The sequence below is a fragment of the Triticum dicoccoides genome, chromosome 6B (genome assembly GCF_002162155.2).
Source record: "Triticum dicoccoides isolate Atlit2015 ecotype Zavitan chromosome 6B, WEW_v2.0, whole genome shotgun sequence".
NCBI classification, from domain to species: domain Eukaryota; kingdom Viridiplantae; phylum Streptophyta; class Magnoliopsida; order Poales; family Poaceae; genus Triticum; species Triticum dicoccoides.
The window spans coordinates 457,295,883-457,319,476 of record NC_041391.1 but is presented as its reverse complement, the minus strand read 5'-3'; the positions used below and the strand labels follow the sequence as shown (position 1 = coordinate 457,319,476).

General features: G+C 43.4%; 1 protein-coding gene across 2 annotated transcripts; it reads right to left on the bottom strand.

Annotated features, from left to right (window-relative positions):
* Positions 1 to 5,818: 5,818 nt before the first annotated feature.
* Positions 5,819 to 21,470, bottom strand: LOC119322597 (lysine--tRNA ligase, chloroplastic/mitochondrial-like). 2 transcript variants are annotated; one of them, XM_037596084.1, is made up of 15 exons: positions 21,216 to 21,470; positions 20,869 to 21,081; positions 19,843 to 19,954; positions 18,226 to 18,334; positions 17,399 to 17,456; positions 17,111 to 17,179; positions 11,191 to 11,298; positions 10,325 to 10,417; positions 10,019 to 10,123; positions 9,451 to 9,654; positions 8,417 to 8,511; positions 7,548 to 7,638; positions 6,504 to 6,674; positions 6,207 to 6,346; positions 5,819 to 6,017 (listed from the first exon to the last, which is right to left on the bottom strand). In XM_037596084.1, the coding sequence occupies exons 1-14, from the start codon at positions 21,435 to 21,437 to the stop codon at positions 6,254 to 6,256; spliced, it is 1,743 nt and encodes a 580-aa protein (XP_037451981.1). In that variant the 5' UTR covers positions 21,438 to 21,470; the 3' UTR covers positions 5,819 to 6,017; positions 6,207 to 6,253. The 2 variants fall into 2 exon arrangements, with proteins under 2 accessions (XP_037451981.1, XP_037451980.1); XM_037596083.1 differs by having other exon boundaries at positions 5,823 to 6,346.
* Positions 21,471 to 23,594: the final 2,124 nt, after the last annotated feature.

Below are 23,594 nucleotides of genomic sequence, written 5' to 3'. Positions count from 1 at the left end.
GGTCTTATCTCTCGAGTTTTTAGGGATTCAAACTTGACTACACACACAGGGAAGCTAATGTGGTCGCTCACCGTTGTGCTAGACATTCCCTTTCTTTAGCTGTTAAATCAGTGTACTTTTGATGTAATCCCTGAGTTTCTGATTAAGCCTATTCAATCAGATATGAGTATATGACCCGCTTGAATGAATAAAATGCCAGTAGGGCGGTTCTAAAATAAAAGATTCCTAAACGTGGGTGGTCAAATGGACAGTGGGTCGTCTAATGTCAGAAAGTAGGACGTCAGATCTCTTACGGTAACACACCACGTGCGTACAATTTAGTTCGTCCATCCTGGACCCCGACACGGCGCCAGGGTCACTGTTTGCGGCGCCGTAAGCCAATTTTTCTTGAAAGATTCTGTCTACCCCTAGTACTTGCATTCAAATATGATTGAAAAACTCCTCCCGAAAGCAGTATTATATTCAAAGGAGTACGTAGAAAAGTTCACGTGCATGCAGCAGCAAGAACCTGAAATGTGCTGCTTCCTCTAGATCTCCACGTATACTCCTGGTACATAGATGTGTACGTATTATATTCAAAGGAGTACTTTCAGCAGCCACGGTTTCCGGTGTAAAGTGTCTGCAGAGATTCTACAATGACAGTGGGTTGCCATGATCCCTTTCGATGCAAGTCAGTCCTGGAATTCCTTTCATGCCATAGGGGCTAGCTATAGCATTTCCCTTTTCAAAGACTGAACGAAGCAATTAATTAAGCTTTGGGAACCGAGAACCCTAAATAAAGCCTTAAACTATGGTGACGTACGGACATTGAGTCAGGCTCCTGCCTCCGACAGCGTCACGATCTCCGGCCTGACCGTCCAAAGCTGGAGCTAGCTAGCTAGCTGCATCGGTTTCCGCTACCAGCTAGTTTATCGGTTATTTTGTATTTTGTGTCGACCTTTAAGGGCATCTCCAACAATCTTAAGATAGGTGTTGGTTAATTTGACACCTAGAACATAGTGATGATATGGCATGTAATAAATGTGAAGAGAGAGTAAAGTTGTATGTAGATTAACCAACAACCTTTGCACAAGCTCCAAGGTGAAATATAGAGCAATCACATTTATTTTTTTACCATCTATTGGATAGCTTACATACAATCTATTGGAGTAGTTGTATGATAGCTTGTTGGTTGATGACATGGACATTTTACCAACAAGACTAACATACAACCTGTTGGAGATGCCCTAAGGCCCTTCCCAGTGCTTCACCGTGGACAGGTGCTAAGCATTGCCACATAAGCAAAAAAATGACATGGCACAATATTTAAGGAGGGGAGAGAGTACTTTAGTGAACCCAGAAAGAACCAATATCAAGCGCGAGAACCTAGGCAAACCACTTAAATGAAACAATTTGGCCAATGCATGAAAGACTTTAGGTGCTAACTTACTAAATAAAGTGTGCTTAGCAACAACAAGTTAAGCACCTATGCATTGGAGACTTGAGTTGCTAAGGTATTTACTGCACTTAGCACCTTATCTAAGCACCTTTGCATTGGGAGAGGTCTAAGGCTAGCCATAGTGGGAGTAACTTAGATAGTAACGTAACGCACCCCAAGATATATATGCTTATGTGGCATGGAGTTAATGAGGAGAGAGATGCTTGTGGTACAATGCAAAATGAGTCTACAATGTAATAAATGAAGGCTTGCATGACACTACACTTATGTTACTATCCATCATAATGATAGTAACATAGACTAGTAACATATGCATGTTACTTGTCTAAGTTACTACCCACTATGACTAGCCTAATCTTAAAATTAACCAACAAAATGTTAATACATGTAAAAATATAATATCACTGAAAACTATGTTTAAATAAAAATTCAACTACATAATTTTTATGACATGCATTAGCATTTTGTTCGTTAAATCTATAGTTAAAATCTAGCACAAAATACGAAGGGGATTAATAAATTAGGACGGAGGTAGTAACTAGCTAGGGACTTTTTTTCTCAAAGGAAACTTCTGATCTATTCATCAAGTACTCTACAAAGAACTTAGGAGTAAAAAATACATCCAGGTTCGTGGACCACCTACTGACGACTACAAGCACTGGAGTGAGTCAAAGGTGCGTCGCCGTTATCGTCCCTCCCACATCGGAGCCGGACAAACATTGTTATAGTAGAGAATCAAAAAGTCGTTATGCAGAATAGTAACAGTCGTGATAAAGAGAAGCCTAGATCAGAGGATTCAACCATTTTTTGAAAAGAAGGAGGACCCCGGCCTCTGCATCGTAATGATGCATGCGGACATTTTATTAGCACGAAATAAAGTGTAGCCAAGTCTGCAAAGATCAGAGGATCCAACCTGCAGACACGTATACGTAGACGAATAAAGACCGGATCCAAGTGATCCACCCAAGACAAACGCCGATCGGATCTTACAAGATCCGCCGAAGATACACCCCCACATGCCCTACGACGACGCTGGAAACACTGCCGGGACGGAAACTAGACGGAAAGGACCTTATTCCATCTTCAAGAAGCCGTCTTGGCTTCGTATTTCTTAGCATGTCACAAATCTTAATAAAACTTTCAAAAACACCTAAAAATAAAGCCCTTTCGTTGACAAGGAAAAGGATCGACCACGCCTTCATGATTCAAGAACTATAGGAGACAAGGCAGGCCGGCGGCGGCGCCCGGTGAGCAGCAGGAAACCCTAGCTGAGAGGTGGCACGAGGCAGGCGGAGCAGCTAGCTAGGGACTTGATCACGAGTTTGCCTGCGACCGCAGTACAGGCACATGAATCAGCTGGCACACATGCCTGTACGTACAGGCCAGCTAAAGCCCTGCTCCTCTGCCTCTGCCTCGCTAGCTGAAGCTGCTGCGTCTGGGACTGGGAGACTGCGACTGTGGCTGATGTATGCCTAGTCCGTGCACTGAGCCGCGCGCAGAGTTCCGAGCAAAAAGTGGCTACGCCTAGGCTGCCTTTGTTTATTTTAATTAACGAGTCGGCCCATTGATCAGTTTGTCGTGCCGTCTCTCTCTTTGTGGCAGAGACGATTTTTGTGCTCCCGTGCGCCTACATATGCTTTTGTGATTCCACTCCCGTGATAGTACATGACGGTGATGCCGACGATTTGCTGGCACTGCTGCGTATGTATGTTTCCATGCATGCACCATCGTAGTAATACAGTTATTAATTCCATGCACACATTGTATTTATAAACTTTCAAATAAAATGATGCTAGCACATAATCGGGGACAGAGAAAACGCAATGTTTTGGCACAATAATTGGCTCCACGAAACGGTGTATGTGGCCATTGCGCCCAGCCCCCGAGATCCTCTTTGGCATCATCACCTCAAGAGAAACAAAATGACAGTAGCCACGGACCTAACAACAGGTGGATGTGGATTGCCTCACTACCAAGGAGGAGGAATTTGCAACATCAAGAAATAGAGGAACTCATCACCCTTCGGGAGGTTACCCTTTCTTTCACTACGTATCATTTCATTGATAGTGGGGGTAGAAATTACAAGGTCCCGAGCCAAGTGCTACGTGCGCTCGGAGGTGTAGTCAAGGTTGCGGCTGATTCGGAAGGTTATTCAAAACCTTCAACCTCAACAACGAAAATGCGCTGGTCACATGGAAGCGGAAAACTGCGGGAGCAATCAAGATGTGGTTTCAAGGTTCATTCGGATTTGTGGCACTCGGGTCTCGAAGCACGCAGGTCCTCATGTGTGCTTTTATTTTTGGGTTCCGGTTTTCAAACTTTATATCTTTTGAACAAACAATCCAAATTAAGTTATGTTTTCATATTCATTATTTCTAGTGACGAGGGCTTTGAAATAAGATCCATTTTAAATATGTTTTAACAGATTTTAAAAATAAATGTTAAGTTTCAACTCTTGAAACTTAATACGAGCAACCAATAAAATCGCGATCTTTAGGCCTACAACCGGCAAAAAAAAACTGTCCTAAAAAATTCTCTATGAATTATTTTTTTCACGAATACGCAAGCTGTGTACCATTCCATTGATAGATAGAGAAGCAAGAGTTACAAGGGCATAGATACAATCTCATACACCAGCGGAAGAGCGTGTATCTACGACAAGCATAGATAAAATTCTCTGTGAAACTTGACAAGAGCAAGTGAGAAAATCGTAAGTTTCAGATAAAAGATCGTAAGTTTCAAACAACGATTGAACATAAAATATACTATGCCCTCATACGGGATTCAACTACGTCACGACAATCGAGCGGTTGAGCCTAGCCTGGTAGGTGAGTGCCCCTGCGAATTTCCCGTGTATAGCAGGTTCATCATCAGTTGCTGTGGCTAGTCTAGCTGCGCATTTTAGTTCTCTCAAATGAAACCGACATTCTGGACCGAACATGGTGCTTATCGAGAAGAGTACAATGAACGTGAACTCTCCATGAATGCAGAACCCCCCATGATACCATGATACCTTGAGGCCAGTCTCGGCAGCGATGCTGATGCTGTTCCCTGGGGCTTGCGCACCACACATGCATTAAGCAGCAGGCAATCAAACGAGGCCCCAAATGACAGGCTTATCCGGGACTGATGGAACCCGATTAGCACTGACGTGACGCCCTCGCTATCTACAGTGTCTACCTAGATGGTCTAGATGGTGGGTTAGATGGCGAGATGGATCAACCGACCGGACATCGGCTGAGCGTCAGGGCTCATGCTGCCATAGTGCCATATCGTCTCCGGGCCAGGTGCAGCTCCCTTCCTGCGCCGCTTTCGGCGGCTGGGCGCCCGCAGTGCAGTCCTCCCCCACGCAACGTAAGCGGCTGTTGCCACGGCCCCGGCGGTCGCGGGATGGAGAAGAGAACGGGGCCGGACCGGCGAGCGAGCGAGCGAGCGGTGACTTTGTGGGCGGGCTTGACAGGGATGGGGCGCGGCACGCCATGAATCCGCTCGTGTGTCGTGTCGCTAGGCCTCGGCAGTCGGCACTCGTTCTGGGTTTCTACGAACAGTGCAAGATACACTCATGCATGCGCCATCGTTGTTGCGTGTACTGCTAGGCGTCCTTCGCCGTGGCTGCGGCTAACCAGGTTTTTGCTACGCAGGAAGAAAGAAGAGACTTTTGGGGTTGTTCATTCCGCTGCCAGTTTTTACCGTCCACGTAATGCTTCAAGATTTTTGAACGGAGGGAGTACGTCAGAGATTAGATGGATATACGTCATAAGTCGCCGCTTAGACCGCCTGCAATCCAAATCTTTGACTAACCAATCTCTACCTTCATCGTCCATTCCGAAAGAGAAATAATTATAATTCTCTACCTCCATCGCTCCACACTTGCGTCTTTCTTCTTGTAAAAACAGGTGATCGTTCGTCTCATGTCCTGGACGGACGCCGCCCTGTTCCACGGCGGCAAGCACCACGCCACGCCTGGTTCGCGCGGCCGCAGCGCATGCGCTTTCCAACAGACGATCGTACAACGCATAGTCTACCTGATGGACGCACATACATGATGACTTTGAGTGTTTCCCCCATCACTTAATCAACTTGCCCTACAGACTACAGTGGAGAATGATTTGGAGGCTGCCGCTGGGAGAATTCGGACGCAGGCTTCATGGAGGGAGGGGCAAATTGGCCAACGGTTTAAAAAATCTGGGTGCACACGGAGGGAATTCAACTGATCAGAACTAGAAGATTATTGACTTGGTTACTGCTAACTGATTATACCTACAAGTTGATCGACTGGGTCACGTGGTTTTAACAAAAATGGACAAAACTGCCCTTTCAATTGAAGAGGTATCGTTTACATTCGTAGCATTCCAACCTAAGAGTACTTGTAGGAAACCATAAATATGTGAACCGATTTTTTATTCCAGCGTCGGCACTAGTGACTATTTCGCCTGACACTCGACCCTCCTCCCCATCCATTTACCAATGAAGTAATGAGCAGTATATAATTGCACACAAGATCTACCAGTCGAAATATTGGTCAGACACAACAAAACTGCTTCAACATAAGACACAGGATGCGCCGAATCTCTTCTCGAAAAAAAAGGACAGACCCAGTGCATAGAAGCTCCCACACAAGGTGGGGTCTGGGGAGGGATTATAGGAACCTAGTCTTACCCCTGCAAAGTGCAATGCAGAGAGGCTGGTTCGAACCCAGGACCTCTTGGCACAAGTGGGGAGGACTTCACCACTGCGCCAGGCCTGCCCTCCGCCGAATCTCTTCTTGGCTCGGCCTTTTCTAAATTGCATCTCTCCCTACGTTGAGCAAAGGTCCTATTGCTGAAGCTTCAGGACTGGAAAGGCGATAACGTCCCTTATGCTGGCAGAGTTTGTCAAAAGCATTACTAACCGGTCGATACCAAGGCCCTAAAAGTTGAAAGATTCCACACAAATTAGTACGTAGTTCACATGCATATAGTAATGATGATGAATAAATAGCTCAGTGAAAACTTGCGACAGCCTATCGAAGGTAAAAGACGAAAAGAAAAAAAAACTGCACTTGCAGACAATTTAAGGATTATACCATTCCGGAAGCAGGTGGCATTCCATATTCCAGAGAAGTCAAGAAGTCTTCATCCAAGGAAACTTCATAGGAATACTCATCATCCCCCTTACTCTCGTCCGATTTGACCTTCTTATCCATCGCAGCGCGTTTAGCATTGTGCTGCTTTATTTGATTTTCAAAACGACTCCTCTGCAGCAGAAAATAAAGTGATCGTTACAGTCTAGCATACTTTGCCAAAGGATCTTTCATCAAGCCAATGTACAGTAAGGGGGGCAACCTGGTGCATGTAGCTCCCGCTTGCGCAGGGTCCAGGGAAGGGTCCGACCACTTTGGGTCTATAGTACGCAGCCTTTCCCTACATTTCTGTAAGAGGCTGTTTCCAGGACTTGAACCCATGACCTCATGGTCACAAGGCAGCAGCTTTACCACTGCGCCAAGGCTCCCCTTCAAGCCAATGTACAGTAAGATTTAGCTAAATCAAACATGTCTTGTCATTCAGGGGTCAGGGACAGAACTGTAATTTCCCCACCCTCCACATTTTCAGGTAAGGTGGGAGCTTTGGGAGGATGCCTTAGAGCCCTGTTTGGGTACATGATGGTGCCTTTTGCTAGTTAACCAGCAATGTTGGTTTGGCCTATGCCATCAAATTTGATAAACCTTCCTAAGTAAGGCCAAAAATAATAATCATAATACCATCATACTTACATGCCAACACATTAATTTCTCACTGCAAATCAAGTATTTCCAGAAGGACGGCTCTTTAGTTTCACTCAAGGTCATTAGAACTGAAATTTTCTAATACCAATGCTCCCTTTTACATTATTACTCGTACTTCCATAGCACAGTGAATATTTCTGAAATCTGTCTAATGAAAATGGTGCAAATAAATTACTGTGTTTACACATATAATCAGTTAATCACCACGGACCAAAACTTGACATATTTCTAGCATAATTTGTCATGCCCGCTAAGCGTTGTTTATGCTAATGTGAAGTGCAGCTTTACATGGAAAATGTGATAATGGCACTCTGACACGCATTAAGAAAGCAAACAAATTCGCACCTGATCAATTGGGTCTGTGAGCTCAGAAAATGCATTTCCAATTTCACGGCCACATACAAAAAGTTCAAATCGTTCAGTAAGACCAGCATACCTATGATAAGAGAGAAGAGCTGTTATGATCATTTCAGTTGTTAGCAACCGAAACCTGAATCCTGTCCAGATCATCAAATTACACAATATGAACAGTTCATATCGAAAGGTCATTTGAAACCAGCATAGTGTATTGCAGTTGTAACTTGAAGGGGTATGCTTGAATAAAACTGTATGCAGTCCCTCTGTGTCACAGTGTTGATCTCCAGTTTGATGGTTATTTATGCAGAGACTACTGACACTCTCAATTCCTGATTGGCGGAAACCAGAGCATTCCTAACCGGCTGAATTGGAGCATTCCTAACTGGCTGGATCAGTGAAAAGTGGTATGTGGTGATACCTTAAGGAAATGGGCCTTATTTGCCACTATCCTATTAAATTGTTCTCTGTTGGTTCTTTTGGAAACTCAGTTGATCTGTAACATTGTGGCAATGATTTTGGACAAAGCTGTACTTCGACTATACTTGATTCGTAATGGACAAAGCTGTACTTCGACTATACTTGATTCTGTGCGGTAGCATGTAATCTACTAATATTATCTGCACGGTAGCATGTAATCTACTAATATCAGGACAAAGCTGTACTTCAACTATACCTGATTCGTAATGGTATTTGTCCTGTCGGTCATTTGTATTACAAAAGGAGAACTTTCAGTGGATAATATTAAGTCGATAATAAAACAGGGAGACATATCACACTAAATCACTAATGAAGTAAATGAATACTTCCTTATAGCAATAATTTTGGAACACATAGCTTTTCCAAATTAACAGAATTACCTCCGATGTGGTTTCGCTAATGGTGATATCTCAACTGGGTAGTCAAGAACAAATGTTGGTTGAACAAGAGTTGATTCAACAACAGTCTCAAAGACCTGGCATATGATATAGAATTGTATAATCAACTCTCCAATAGCTCAATCAAGCAACTTTAAAGTTTAAACACTAATGAAATTATCACATCATATACTATGCATTGAAAATTCTGCAGTTTCGAAGGGATGTGTGTTCTACTCATATTGCAACTGAACATGCACTTACAGTTACTGCATGTTCCTGTTGAAGTATATGTGGACTTTCAAATCCCATAACCTGTATCAGTTAAGTTCTTATGCATAAACTAACCGAAGTATATTTTATTAGTTATAAACTTTCTAGGATGTCATTTTTATTCAAGTATCTGTAGAAAGTAGATCCTTAAAAGAAAGATTGGTTCAAGAATATAGGAAACAAAGACATACAGCTAACAGAAAGTTCAGTACTACCTCTGTACCAAAATATAAGACGTTTTTGCAGTTCAAATGATACGGAGGGAGTAGTTCACTTCACTTGAGAGTAATTTGGTTTGCACAATTATAGCAGATTTCAAAAATCGTGATTGTATTGGTGTGCTGCTGGCGTGCAGTAAGGAATATACACCAATGAAAATCGAATCTACAAGCATCTTGCTTGTTGCAAAATGTAGCATACAGCTTTGTTCGGTTCCAACCAGAGTGTAAAGAAGCTGGGCCAGAGCCTCACACCGGTGAACATGGCAATAGTCAATGACAGAATGATAGTGCATTCCTGCAAACTCTGCACTGCCAAACTAATATCCAACTTTCTTTTTGTAGGCTTACAATCTGATCCGACTCTGAATGCTTGTTCTGAACCAAACCCTGGAGTTGAGGTTTGACTAAAAGGGTTCTCAAAATGCCGTCTAAAATGAACTTGAACCCAGAGTAAGAAGCCAAAATAGAAATTCTTCAGAAAGTCCTAATGCATCACCATAGTAAATTTTGAAACAGTTGTAGGAAACAGAATTTGAGAAATACCTCGTTGAGAACATGTCCAACAGATGAACAAGCTTGCAATGAAGTACTCTCACTGCTCTCTGTTTTGAACCCCAGCAGCCCTTTTGCAGCATTTTTAGCAGATTCAACATCTCCAAAACTATTGAAGTCTACTCCTGTTGCTTCTTCGACAAGACGATGCATGGTTTCCCTTCTCCATGGTCTTTCCAGAGAGATTTCAGTTCCCTGCTTGATAGTAAATACGCCAGTTCATGGAGTGAAAGGAATACAGATATAAGTATATACGCGTGCTTTAAGTATTATGCGTTGAGTGTGCATGTGTCCAGTGCAAATATGCATAGGGCAATCCAGGTCAGGCAATAAGGCCCAAAACAAGACTACTAGTAGAGCATCATTGATGGCAAGAATAACTACCAATGAGTTCCACTCAGATAGAAACGACAACAAAAAACGAGGTTTTGTAAAGCAGTGATATGAGCAACAAATGATGACATGATTTTGATGTGATACTTGTCTTGACAATCCAAATTCACTCACATAATGCAGCACAATATATTCTCATACTATAGATAGACTTGAAACACATTACCTGGTAATCAATCTTAAGCTTTCCAGTCGTAGCCATAGCACATCGAGTTACGATTTCTTCGGCCAAATTCATCATGCTTTCATAGTCTGAATATGCTTCATACATCTAGCTTCCAAATATAAGGGAGCAAGTGAGACCTTACTTAAAGTAGCACATTCTGGAAGCAAAAGGAGAGGAAGAGAAAGGGGCGTGGAAAATGGAAAGGTAGAGATAGAGCAATTAAGCTACAAGATAGCTCAAGCTCCCAAAAAAAGGAGAGCTAAACAACAGAACGGAAAAAACATATGAGAGAAAAGGATCATTTACTTCAATGGTGGTAAATTCAGGATTATGACGAGTAGAGATGCCTTCATTTCGGAATATTCTCCCAATCTCATAAACTTTCTCGAGCCCTCCAACCTGCATTTGCCAGTAGTACTCATAAACTGGTACGTAAATAGAAGTTTGGCGCCAGGGCATGGCCTTTTGAAATTGTAAGAACACATGTTAGTTCCCCCCATAGGGAATGTTCCAATAGGGGGAATATCTGGTGCTCCCGTGCGACCTCAGCCGTTGGATCTCGATCCAGCGGACATCTCAGGAGCCCCTGGACCTGCGCGTCATTTAGTGATTTTTGGAGGGGCTTCTTGCAGAAAAATTGGAGCACCTCACATGTCCGCTGGATCAAAGATCCAACGGCTGAGCTAGCACTGGAGCACCTGAGCTTAGGTGCATACAATTTTTTTTAACCCCTTCAAAGACTTAGAAACAGATGAATGAAAATGTAAACACCAGTTGAATGGTGCAAAGTGCCAAACTAGAAATTTACTCCAAAGTAACGCTCCAAGACAATTGTAGCTTACAACATATAATTTTACTTCAACTTACATCCTGTGACTATTCCACGAACATATAGAGACAAATTCAATTTAACCAAGTCAAGAAATATGCACATAAACAATCTAGAAAAGAAACTTACAAGCTTATTGGTAAACAATTACAGTATATTTCTAATTTAACACGTTAAACTGGATCAGGTTGATCTAACAAGCATATAGAGGCAGCTTGCAGTAGTAAATTTACTCATTAAAATGGAAGCAGTTGTATCGCAGGAAAGGACACTACTATAGACTAGTTTAAGGAAAAGCCAAACTTCCAAAAGGTAGAGGGAAAAAATGGCATTGTGACCTCACCAGCATTCTTTTCAAATGCAGCTCCGTTGCAATCCTCAAGTAAAGATCCCTTTGGAGGGAGTTATGGTGAGTTATAAAAGGTCTTGCTTCAGCACCACCTGCTTCTCCCTATATTTTCCCGTTTCAAGAAAAAAAAAAGGTCAGAAAAGACTCTAAAAGTGAACATAGGCAAAAAAAAAGGTACAAAAGAACAAGATCATTACTTAGTGCTATTATACTAGATTGTGCCCCCATTTGGCTTAGCTATATGCTGATATCATTAATGCGTTATTATAACCACAGCCGGAGGAGCCGGTAGGGCGAGGTCGGGCGTCCACCCTACCTCGATTTGGCACAGAAATTTTTATACTAGTATACGCTGCGTTGATGCGTACGCATGCATCCAGACTCCAGTCGCATACATCGCTGGATGGCTGAGAAGAAAAGAAAGAAAAGGGAGGGCGTGAGGTACAGCCCAGCACAGCCTGGAAAACAAAGGCCCAATCACGGAAGCATCTACTGACCCACACACGGCAAGCGAACGTCCTCTACACGCATGCACCAGGCGCTCCAAACCTCCAACACGCCGGCGGCACTTCCCTGATTGGCTGCTCCCATACCACCAGCGGCTACCGTCCCGGACTCCCCACAACTCCCCTGATCTCGAGCCCGCCATCTTTCGTGACTGCAGCGAAAGAACGTCCCGGCCGCCATTCACCGACGCGTGGCCACATTGTTCCCTGCCTGGCTGCCCTAGTGCATGCAGTCCTAGTGTAGTGTATGCATCTTCTATACCTAAATAGCTAGCCCCCACTAACTATTTCTCAACATTCAAGCATGCCACATCATCTCACAACATGCATGAGAAAAGGCCCACCCCCACTACCATATCTCTCTCAACATGCAAGCATGCCACTTCATCATGAAACATGCATGGAAAAAAACCCATCTCAACATGCAAAAATACATGCGGATTTTCATTCTATTATGCTATTTATTTAATGAGCATTTTACAACTATATAGTAATGAAACATAATAATACATATCTTCTATATCTAAATAGCTAGCCCCCACTAACTATTTCTCTCAACATGCAAGCAAGCCACATCATCTCACAACATGCATGAGAAAAGGCCCACCCCCACTACCATATGTCTCTCAATATGCAAGCATGCCACTTGATCATGAAACATGCATGGAAAAAGACCCATTTCAGCATGCAAAAATACATGAGAATTTTCGTTCTATTATGCTATTTATTTATTAAACATTTTACAACTATATAGTAATGAAACATAATAAATTATATGTATTTTCATTTCATCTTTTATAGTATTACTTAAAATATTCATGTTTCATACAACGAATCACATTGAAATATGTTGCAAATATTCCCGCAACAATGTGCGGGGTATCACCTAGTTTCTATATGTGCTGTAGAACTAAATTGAAACATTTTTATATCAAATTCATTTCATGTTAGTTTGATTAAGCATTGAACTTAAATTATCAAAAAATAAGCTTTATTTTTTTCGAGAAAACGCAAAGGGGCTTGCGTTTCATTTCATTGAAAAGAGGGGTTTAAAGTTACAGTCCTCCGAGGAGGTAGTTTACAATCAGGCAACAGTCATTAGTGTACATCCCAGGTTGTTGGGAGGACTACTCTAAGTCCGATGGCGCGTGCCCTGGCCCAGAGCCAGGCCTCATCCTTTATGCTGCCTACAAGGGATTGAACGGACGGGCGCGCACGGTCGAAGATGCAATCATTTCTGTGCTTCCATATCATCCAGGAGGTGAGGAGTGTCGCTGAGGCCAGGCCCTTGCGCATTGGTGCTGGTGTGTCATGCCTAGCGGTGTGCCACCAATCGAGCAGGGATCGGTCGTTGTCCGGTGGCGTGCAAGTCATGCGCATCCAAGAGAGAATTTTGTGCCAGCCCTGTCGTGAGAAGGGGCAGTCTAGCAGGAGAAGATGCATTGTTAGAGTACGTAATGGCCTAATGGGCCTGGGCTGGCGGTATAGCCCGTTAGTCTTAGGGTTAATTAGAGATAAGGGTCGCTTGCTTGGGAGTCAAGTAAACCTCTTTATATAAGGAGAGGAGATGTATCAATCCAATCAAGCAAGAAGCAATCATATTTGCTCGGCTTCCTTAGGGAGCCGGGAGACCTAACCCTAGCCGCCGCCCTGCTCTCTCTCGCGCGCGCGTGTGCGCAAGCAACGACGGCGCCCCAGCGCCGGCGACCACGCCTTCCTCCACGCCATCCCTCCTTCCATCCCTACAACCTGAGACCACGCCCTGGTAGGGATCCGGTTCATACCAATTTGGTATCGGCTTTCCCGGGTTCGATCATGTCCAGCCCTCCACCGAGTTCTTCCCATCCGCCGCCGCCACCAGCGTCTTCATCCGTGCTGCTGCCCCACACAGCAGGCGCGCCGGCAGTGGGTGTGCTGGCGTCCTCAGGGGCAATTGCACCCTCTGCCCCAGCGCCGTCCGCCCTCGTCCTCACCCCTGAGCAAATGACAGCCGCAATCCTGGAATTACGGCAGGCCGTGGCGGGCATCAGGGTCTTCCTCGTCGGGCCCTATGCGCCCCAGCCGCATCCCCAGCAGCCACCTCCACCACCACACCAACAGCGGCTACCCCCACCGCCGCCGCCCTCGGCCGAGACCACGGCGCCGGTCATCTCGTACCAGTATGGGATGCCCTACGACGGGACTGCGACGACCTCGTTCCCATCAGCGCCGCCGCCGTCCCAGGGCGTCCCCATCTAGCAGATCAAGTTCCCGTCGTCGCCGTCACCGCTTCCGACTTGGATCGCTACCCGTCACGTGTCGGCGGCGGTGAGGCTGCAGGCTGCTGCGCGCGGACTCCTAGCGCGTCGGCGTGTGCGGGAGATGCGTGGTCTGCAGCTGCAACTCCTCCAAGTTGCGCTTCGCTGCGCAAAGGACCTCGATGTCGTCTGCTGCGTCGGGGATCTTGGGCATGCGGTTTTCCCCACGGGCGGCGGGCATGTTGTTTTCCCCGCGGGCAGCGACGTCAACGTCTGCGACATCGGCAGTTGGGGAGGCGCACCCTTCCTCGTCATTCTCCATCGAAAGCCCTCCACTCTTCTCTGTGCGGTGCAGACCAACAGCCGTCCGGCGGGGAGAAGGCATGGTGTCACCGACAGGAGCGCACCGCGTAGCACCACTGCATTCCGCCGCCGACCGCCGCGAGGGCGCCTCTGCTAGTCGCTCTTGTGACCACTTCCAGGTGACCATACACATGCATCCCTTTTGTCCAGATGGTGTCCATGGGATCCCGGTGGCTGTACACGTGCACGTCCGACATGCGGATGGTGTCCACTTTATGTCCAGGGGTCCAAAATAAAGCGTCCCAGTCCATTTCAGGTTGAGAGTAATAAAACAAGCCGAGATGTAAAAGCCTTGTTTTTAGGTGTTAGGTTTGTGTTGCGTCGAGTCATGGTTATCAGTTGGTTAGGTTGCAGCTCGAGGACAAGCTGCATGTCAAGGTGGGGTGTAGTGTTAGAGTACGTAATGGCCTAATGGGCCCGGGCTGGCGGTATAGCCCGTTAGTCTTAGGGTTAATTAGAGATAAGGGTCGCTTGCTTGGGAGTCAAGTAAACCTCTTTATATAAGGAGAGGAGATGTATCAATCTAATTAAGCAAGAAGCAATCATATTTGCTCGGCTTCCTTAGGGAGCCGGGAGACCTAACCCTAGTCGCCGCCCTGCTCTCTCTCTCGCGCGTGCGCGTGCGCAAGCAACGACGGCGCCCCAGCGCCGGCGACCACGCCTTCCTCCACGCCATCCCTCCTTCCACCCCTACAACCTGAGACCACGCCCTGGTAGGGATCCGGTTCATGCCATGCATAGTCTCTGGTGCTTGGTCGCATAAGGGGCATAGTCTCTGGTGCTTGGTCGCATAAGGGGCAGGCGGAGTGGTGTTGCAGCCCATGCCGAGCAACGCGACCTGCCGTCCAGCAGCGGTCCAAGCTGGCTAACCAGTGAAAAAAATTCACCTTCGGCGGCGCCCAGCTCTTCCAGGTGAGCTTCCAGTCGCTGCAGGCCGTCGATCCGTGGAAGGAGGCGTGGTAGGCAGATTTGGCATTGTAGGTGCCTGCCTCATTCCACTTCCAGACTAGTTTGTTAGGCGCTGTGGAGAAGCTAGTGCTCTCGCTGCTTTATTTTGTATGTGGTATTTTTTGGGATGTTATTAAGTCGAGTAGTTATAAGTACACCCTCTGATCCATATTAAAGCAGCGACAATTAATATAGATTGAAGAGAGTAGCAAAGTTATTTCATGTCACTGACTTTTTTTGGGCCAGGCTTTGCTTCATTCCTTACTCCACCATGCACACCACGTCAGCGACCGTTCAACCCTAGCGCTACATAAACTATATGTTTTGTGGGCTTTTGACTTTACACTGTTTCTACTGCCTCTGGGTCACAATGTAGGTCGTTCTTTATCAGTCTCCAAGGTGACACTTCGACCATCAATCATAAATATGTTGCTTCGAATAAACTAAATACGCATTATGAAATTAAATTTCTGATACCAATTACTGGAAAGCAACAATAATCTAGATAGGATCAAGCAGAGATTATCCTGACAAGCTGATCGGGATCCAATATCCAGATGCTTGAAGCTAGTTGTCCCTGTACAGACAAGTGTATATGCACTTCCAATCCAACAAACCCAGAGAATGAATCTACAGTAGCCTTGTTAGTTAAGGTTATTGTCATGTGTTATACTGCTATTATTGTCTATCTAAGATCAAAAAGGTGTCAGAAGAATTCTCTCATTCCCAATCCATGTTAAGGTAGACATGTTTTTGACATGTACTCCCTCCGTTCGGAATTACTTGTCACAAAAATGGATGTATCTACAACTAAAATACATCTAGATACATTCATTTCTTGGACGAGTAATTCCGAACGGAGGGAGTACAAGACAGTAAGTTGTAAGTATGCATGTCTGAGATGAAGTTAGAGGGGCGTTACGCGTCTTCTTGCTCAAATGTAGGCCTGAGCATGGGCAGTGCAGCCCAACGGGCCCAGCCCAAAGGCCGCTGCAGGGCCTGGATCCACGTCTTCCCCGAAGCAGGGCTCTTAAGTCCAAAATACTTAAAATGTAGTCTTTTATTAAACACACTGACGATACTGTTTATCCAAAAATGTACAAGTCAATACTAAAATTTTAATTAAAAATGCTACTGTTTACATGTTACATGCTAGGCTCAGGCTTGTCATTTTGAGTTTGGACGCAAAGCCTGGCCCAACCCGGAGTATTATCCCGAAGCCTGTAGCTCTAGGATCTGTACAGTAATTTTTGGTTCTCTTTTTCGCTTGCTGGCTTTGTAAGAATACCGCCATCTTTGGTGTTTTCTTCTAATAAAATGACAAACACTAACATGCCTGCTAGAGAAAAAATATGTTGAGTAGAACAAATTTTAAGTGTTGGGCACAGAGAAGTTTCGTCTTATCTGTATGTACTGTAAAATAGATATAAAACAAAATTAGACCTTTTAGAAAGGAATTTGTTTGAAATAGAATTATCAGAAGCGTAACATATTAACATGCAAGGTTGGCAAAATAGTTTTGTGCAACAGCATGACCACCACCAAGTAAACTAAACTATGAGTTATACATATGGTAATCCTAGACACAAGGTTAACAAGATAAAAGATTAAAGATTCAACATCTAGATTCAAGTTTGAGAAAACGGACTAGATATGCAGTTGAACTGTAAAAACCAAACCAGGGACTTCATCGGCTCTGTTTGTTTAAACCGACAAAGAATACTTGGCTAATTGGTTACAGACTACACCTATTTAACATATATGACCTCATCAATGCCCTCTTATCAAGCTAGAAATCGAAAATTACATCACTGATTAATCCTGCAGAGTGATAATTTAAAGAATATACAGAAACCAAACCTGTAGAACTGGAGTTTCAACTTCAATGAACCCAAATGATTCCATTGTCTTGCGGATTTCAGAAACAACCTATGAGAAATGAAAATAGCTAAGACAACAATAGAAGGTAACTTCCACAAAGGATGCATGCCACTGCCAGTCCGTCATATTCTGGGTACTTTCGGATGAACTAAGAATGTGATCTTACTATCCAACATAATACAAATGACAGGACTCTGTTTGGTGTTCCACAATCTACCTACGTTTCCCTAAGGAAAATATGTTTCTATGTACAACAGTATCCAGTACCTTTGCTCTTGTTCGAAACACATCAGCAACCTCAGGATTTGCAATCATGTCAATGTACCTGACATATGTATTTTGGAATATATGAATAACAGTTGTCATAGCTCATTGATACTAAAACAAAAATTGTAAAGACATAACAAGGTAAGTAAATCGCATTTAATCAAATAAAAGTGACATGAATCTAGAATGCTAGGATCCAGTTTTCAGTTTAAACAGCATGCACTATTGCAGCAGGGGGCAGGCAAATGTAAGTAATAGATTAGCAAAAAGGACCATTGAACCATTTATGCCATTGTAATAGGATGTGATCGATAGTGAGTATCTGTAAATTGTAATATACTAAAAATGACTGATATAATTTATGTATATCATTGGAGAACATTTGTAGAGGGCAGGCCTGGCGCAGTGGTGAAGTCCTCCCCACTTGTGCCAAGAGGTCCTGGGTTCGAACCAGCCTCTCTGCATTGCACTTTGCAGGGGTAAGACTAGGTTCCTATAATCCCTCCCCAGACCCCACCTTGTGTGGGAGCTTCTATGCACTGGGTCTGTCCTTTTATTGGAGAACATTTGTCACATTAATGTTTCACCGGATACTAGTGTGCTAAGTGCTAACTGAAGCATGAATGTGAATGTCATGAATTCTCCAATTAGAAATACATATGAAGCAAAACAAAAGATGCCTAACATCTGTCAAACCAAAGAAAATACATTAAGACCCAACCCCATTGATAGCTGCCAAATGGTTTGTATGAAGATGGCACATAGCACAGTATTAAATGTGTATTCAGAAACAAAAGGACATAATATTAAGCAAAAGAAAAGCTAACCTTTGGCGATACCGCTTGTCCACATCTGTCAAGCCATGATACTTATCTGGTAGCGGGAGTAAGGATTTTGTAAGGATTTCAAAAAAGCTGACATAAACAGATAGTTCCCCTGCAGTGAAATCCATCATGTCAAATACAAGTGCAGGTTAATAAAAGAACTATAGTGAATATTGAGCTATCAAAATGCATGCTACTAGCACATCCAAAAACTATATGAAATTGTAATGTGTATAAATTGGCATGAACTGAACTCGTTTACCCCAGGTAATAATATTGAGTTGCCACAATATATAGACTTTAAGAACTGCGCATCCTTCAGTTGGCTAGAGGCACGAGTGCGCGTGCTCAGTCCACTCAGGTTCGAGGCTTGGCCTCCATGGGGTGTGCTCATGGTAGTTTCTTCTAGTTAAAGTTGCAACGGGTGATAGTGCCTGTTAGTTGACTTTTTTTATGTACATAAACTTTAGACATTCACAGAGATTTTGTGCTGCTCTAATGCTAGAACCAGACCTACTAACACATGTCCTTGGTAACTTTGCAGCATTCTGCTATGTAACTCAATTTTGCCTTTCTGAACATCCGTCACCCAATTTTGTTGTATTTTCCGGAATAGCGAAGTGGGTTGGTTACTTGGTTTGCTTAGTTTAAATTTAAATAGAGAATAATCAGATGGTTATCTGAATAAAAACAAGTTACCTGTATTTGCATAAAGGTGATTTTTAAACAGGGAAAAAAGGGCACTTCAATAGTGAAACGACCTAACATGCTAAGTTGAGATTTCAACTTTTTTCGGATGGACAAATTTAAGAACTATGTGACGAGGTGACTCTGCAATTTAGTTGCCGTGTGTGGAGTTATTTGCAAATTGACTGATCTGGAGGTAGCAACATGCACCAGATTGCTTGGGCGGCAAGGGAGGGATTTGGGGGCCTTTCTTCTCTGAGGTCGTGTTTCTAGCTTGCTGCCGCATTTGGCTTCAGCGTAATGGCAAGGTTTTTATTTCTGCAAGCCTCTTTTACAGAATAGCGCTGCAACTTTGTTCATGGTATCTCTCTGCTAGCTCATAGGGTTAAGATCAAGCATGGAGATAGGTTGATACGCTGGATCTCTTTCCTACCACCCTAGGTTGGCTTCTTTGCATATTCTGACCCTTTAACTCTTGCAGATATTTTCTCTTAATATATTGGAATTGTGGGATTTTTCCTCACAGTGCGTGATAAAAAAAAGCAGATAGATACATAAAAATCAATCTTATGCTGCAAACTGAAGTCAAATGATGAACAGTGAACTCATTAGTGCTGCCACTAAGAAGTTCAATGCATTGGTCATAGACCGAGTTTACTGAGATTTGTTCATATGTGAGGCTTACAGTTCACTTTGACACCTACAGAGAACAGGAAAAAAAAACTATGCCATATAACAGTTGAGTGCAATGTTAGGTTTGGAAAAATGCATGGAGCCTATTCCTGGACGTGAATTTTCTGTGCAAGTTTAGGCTTGGTAATGTGCAACTCGGTCGACTGAGATTTAACTCATTATCAGTCAACTGACAAATAGAAAATCCCAAATATAATAGACATTATTCACACATCGGTATAAGGATTATTAATACTAAACCTTTTTCTGTCTTCTTTATGGACCCACTTGCACCTAAGATATCGCCAACATCAATAAATGCCTTCAGTTGCTCAAACTGCTCCTCCGTAAGGCTGTCTTTCTCACAGTAAAGCTAACAATTGCCAAAAGGGAAGTTTTAAAATGTATATCGCATAAAATCTCTTCAACAATTAAATGAATAACAAGCAAAATTTTAGTAGCTACTAGCCACAAGAAATACAAATAGCAAACTGCAGAACATGATCTAGTAGACTTCATCTGCATTGGGAAGAAGCCAAACTCCAATGGAAACAATAGTCACAGCATACAATGTCACCTGATGGCCTTTTACTAATGGATCCCATACTGAGCCAACAAAAAAATTAAAGATTGTTCAACAAATCCACACAGTACAGAATTGAGAGTGTTTAGTGCAATCTTAGGCTTACCTACCAGGCAAACTAACATTGAAAAGTTAAGATCATACAAACAGAATTTGGATTGGATGGTGAAACAACTTTGCATCCATCATAAGCTGCATCAGAATGTGCTCATATTTTAATAAGAATCAGATGTTTAATCAATACAAATTTCTCACATCAAATACTGATTCATTTTGTTTGAATCCAGGCATTCACATGCCTGATGCCTCACACATCTAGATGATATGCAAAAATGGAGCACAAAAACATTGACATATATTAAGAAGAGTAAATAATATGTGACACTAAGTTCAGAGCTTCTTGAGACAACTACTATTTGAAAGTAAACAAATCATTGTATTTGACCTCCACTTGGTTTGTTGCCAAACTATTGTACAGCTCACTTTTCAGCGGCCCAGAAGCTGAATTTCCAGAGTTTTGACCAAACTTTGCTAACTCATAGGGCAACCAATTTTAATATTTGCAATGACATGTTTAGCCAGTTTCAACTACAAGCTCAGGCAGATAACATATTGCTATTGGGAAATTATAAAGCAACAACCCTTGTCTGATTCACACAAGTAATTTGACTGGCAATAGATGGCAAATCATTTGAATAACGAACCTGAATAGTTCCGGAGTCGTCTCTTATGGTCATGAAAACAAGCTTTCCAAACGCTCTTCGGGCAACGATCCTACCAGCAATGGAAACCGACGCCTCGGTGCAGACTTCACCATTCTCGAGATGGGTGTACCTCTCCTGAAGCTCCTTGGTCGTGTGAGTCCTGTCCCACTTGTACGCGTACGGTTCGTAGCCCTTCCCTCTTAGCTCCTCGACCTAGCAAGTCAAACAAGCTACTGATCTCGAGCAGATTCACGGCAGTATCGGCCACAGATTGTGGGGAGTAGAATGGCGCGCCCAAACAGTGTTCAAGCAGAGGCGTGGCAAGTTGCGGCAGACGAAGAGCTGACCTTTTTTAGGCGAATGGCGCGGATAGAGTCGCGGTCGGAGGTGGAGGATGAGGAGGCGCTGCGGCGGCGCCGGTCCTGCGGCGGCTTCGTGGTGGCGGCAGCGGCCGGGGAGCAGCAGCGGATGTGGAAACGGTGGGCCCTCCCGGCCGAGGCGGCGGCGGCGCGGGAGGCCGCGAAGCCGAGGAGATTGAAGGAAGCCCTCCATACCCGCAGCGCCTCCATTAGTCGCGTATCCGAGCAGGTGGATGCGTTCGTTATCTTCGAATTTTTGAGGCGTTTTGGTGGTTTTGCAAGAAGGCTGTACGGCCCTGATTTCTCTAGCACCTCGTTTCCAAAAAAAAAAAATTGAATTATAAATCTAAGTTTAATACTAGTAGAATTTGCGATTTTTCTTAAAGATTTTAATTCTATGTTTTGATGTCGAGCAGAAATGCAAGTTACTCATTCTGTACAAATTCAAACTTCATGTTCACACTTAAAAATCCAGAATCAATTGAGATTTGTCCAACATTTTCTATGTACCAGGAAGCTGTTTTGAGCTTAACGGCAGACCACATTGTATAGGTATGTCGTGTGTGGACTTTCATAAAACTTTAATATCTAAAATTCAATCTCCCACTATGCTTTTCATGTGATTATTTGAAACTTTATGGGTATTGTCCATGTGTTGAGGGTAATGTTGATTACTGGCGGGTCAAATCGTGGAAGTAAGTCCCACATACTTATAGAATGAACTTTCACAAAAGAAATGATATTTTCACTTTCAACCACACCCTCACATTATAGAAAAAATAACAGAAAGATTCGAAACTTTATGGGCGTTGCGCGCGCGTCGAGGAGCGACATTTGGCTTACTAGCTGGTTAATCGTGCAGGTGAGTCACATACTTGTACACATGCTCTTCATAAAACTTTGATATTTATGTTTTCAACAATTGTTTTATGAAATTAACTCAAACTTGCGTGGATGACTTAATGCATGGAGGAATTTTGTGTAGTTTGGTAAGTCCATACATGATCTGTAAGTCCCATGAATGTATGGAACCCATGAATACATTCAATTCTTTCCCGATAGTAAAGAATTGGTTTGGTCATATTCTAACTCGCTAGAATTGAGTTTGGAATTTATGACTCCTACTTTTATGACAATGAAACTCTCATGTTTCTAGAATCCAATTATGACTCTTTCTGATTCTTGAATTCCAGGCACAGTTCATGGAAGCCAGACGATGTATACATGAACTAGCAAGGAAAATCAAACATAACTTTGAATTTTGAATTATTTTAGAGAATGTTTTTCCTTGACTGTCTAAAAAGTTGTATAGGTCACTGTTTAGCCTTTGATTAACTTCAACATTCCGATCTTATGGTCCCACCTCACTCAAGAAACGAAAAACTAATAAGTGCACTAATACTGCATCAATATTCCATACTCCCTCCGTCCGGTAAAGAGTGTACATCTAGCTTCAAAATTTGTCCACAAAAGAGTGTACTTCTATCTTCCCAATGCACTTTAAAGTAGGAAAAAATACTTCTCTCTTATTACACGGTAATCAAGACCAATAGCAATCTGCACATGGTCTTCTTAATTTCTACATGCACTTAGCTCATTGGGGGTTGGGTAATTAAAGAGGAGAGAGATGGTGGCTTGCACCTTTCCAATGCATTTTTTACTCAACTCCATAATTTGTCCTAAAATTTCTAGATGTACACTCTTCACTGGACGGAGGGAGTACCTTCGAGAGTTCAATTTTGGACTAACTAATATAGCATTTTAGGTGACCAAGATTTATATTAAAAAATCAGGCAACTGAAAACTAGCAAAAATGAGTATTTTACATGACATCTTTTGTCTAGATTATTCCTGTTTGTAGTAAATATAATGTTTTCTTAACTACTTGTTGAAGAAAGGTTGCATTCTAGAAAAGACATGAACCTGCCATAGGACTAGGGATCAACTTTAGAGAATAACACCCGCTAGATGGCAACCAATTCCTCAAATTTTCAATTCTCAGATTCATTGTTATGGTTGTCGTTAGAGGGGTAGATCCTTTATTTGTATACCACACACAGTTTACCCAGGTTCCGGCCTCCAAAGAGTAATACCCTACATCATGCTTTGTCTTGGTATTCATGGTGAGGAGATACCTCGTGCAGAGGATTACAATGGTGTTGAGATGTCTACCGAGAGTTGAGTTCTAGATTGGATCGTTAATGAGGACCTGGGCCTTCCTTTATATAGATAGGAGAAGTCTAGGGTTTACACGGGGGGATCGGATCAATTCGGTTGCCGCCCTCTTCCTTGGGGAACACACTCACCTCCTTCGCCTTCTTAGGGTTCCAAGATTCTCTTTGGGCCTAGTGGGCCCTAATCAAGGTC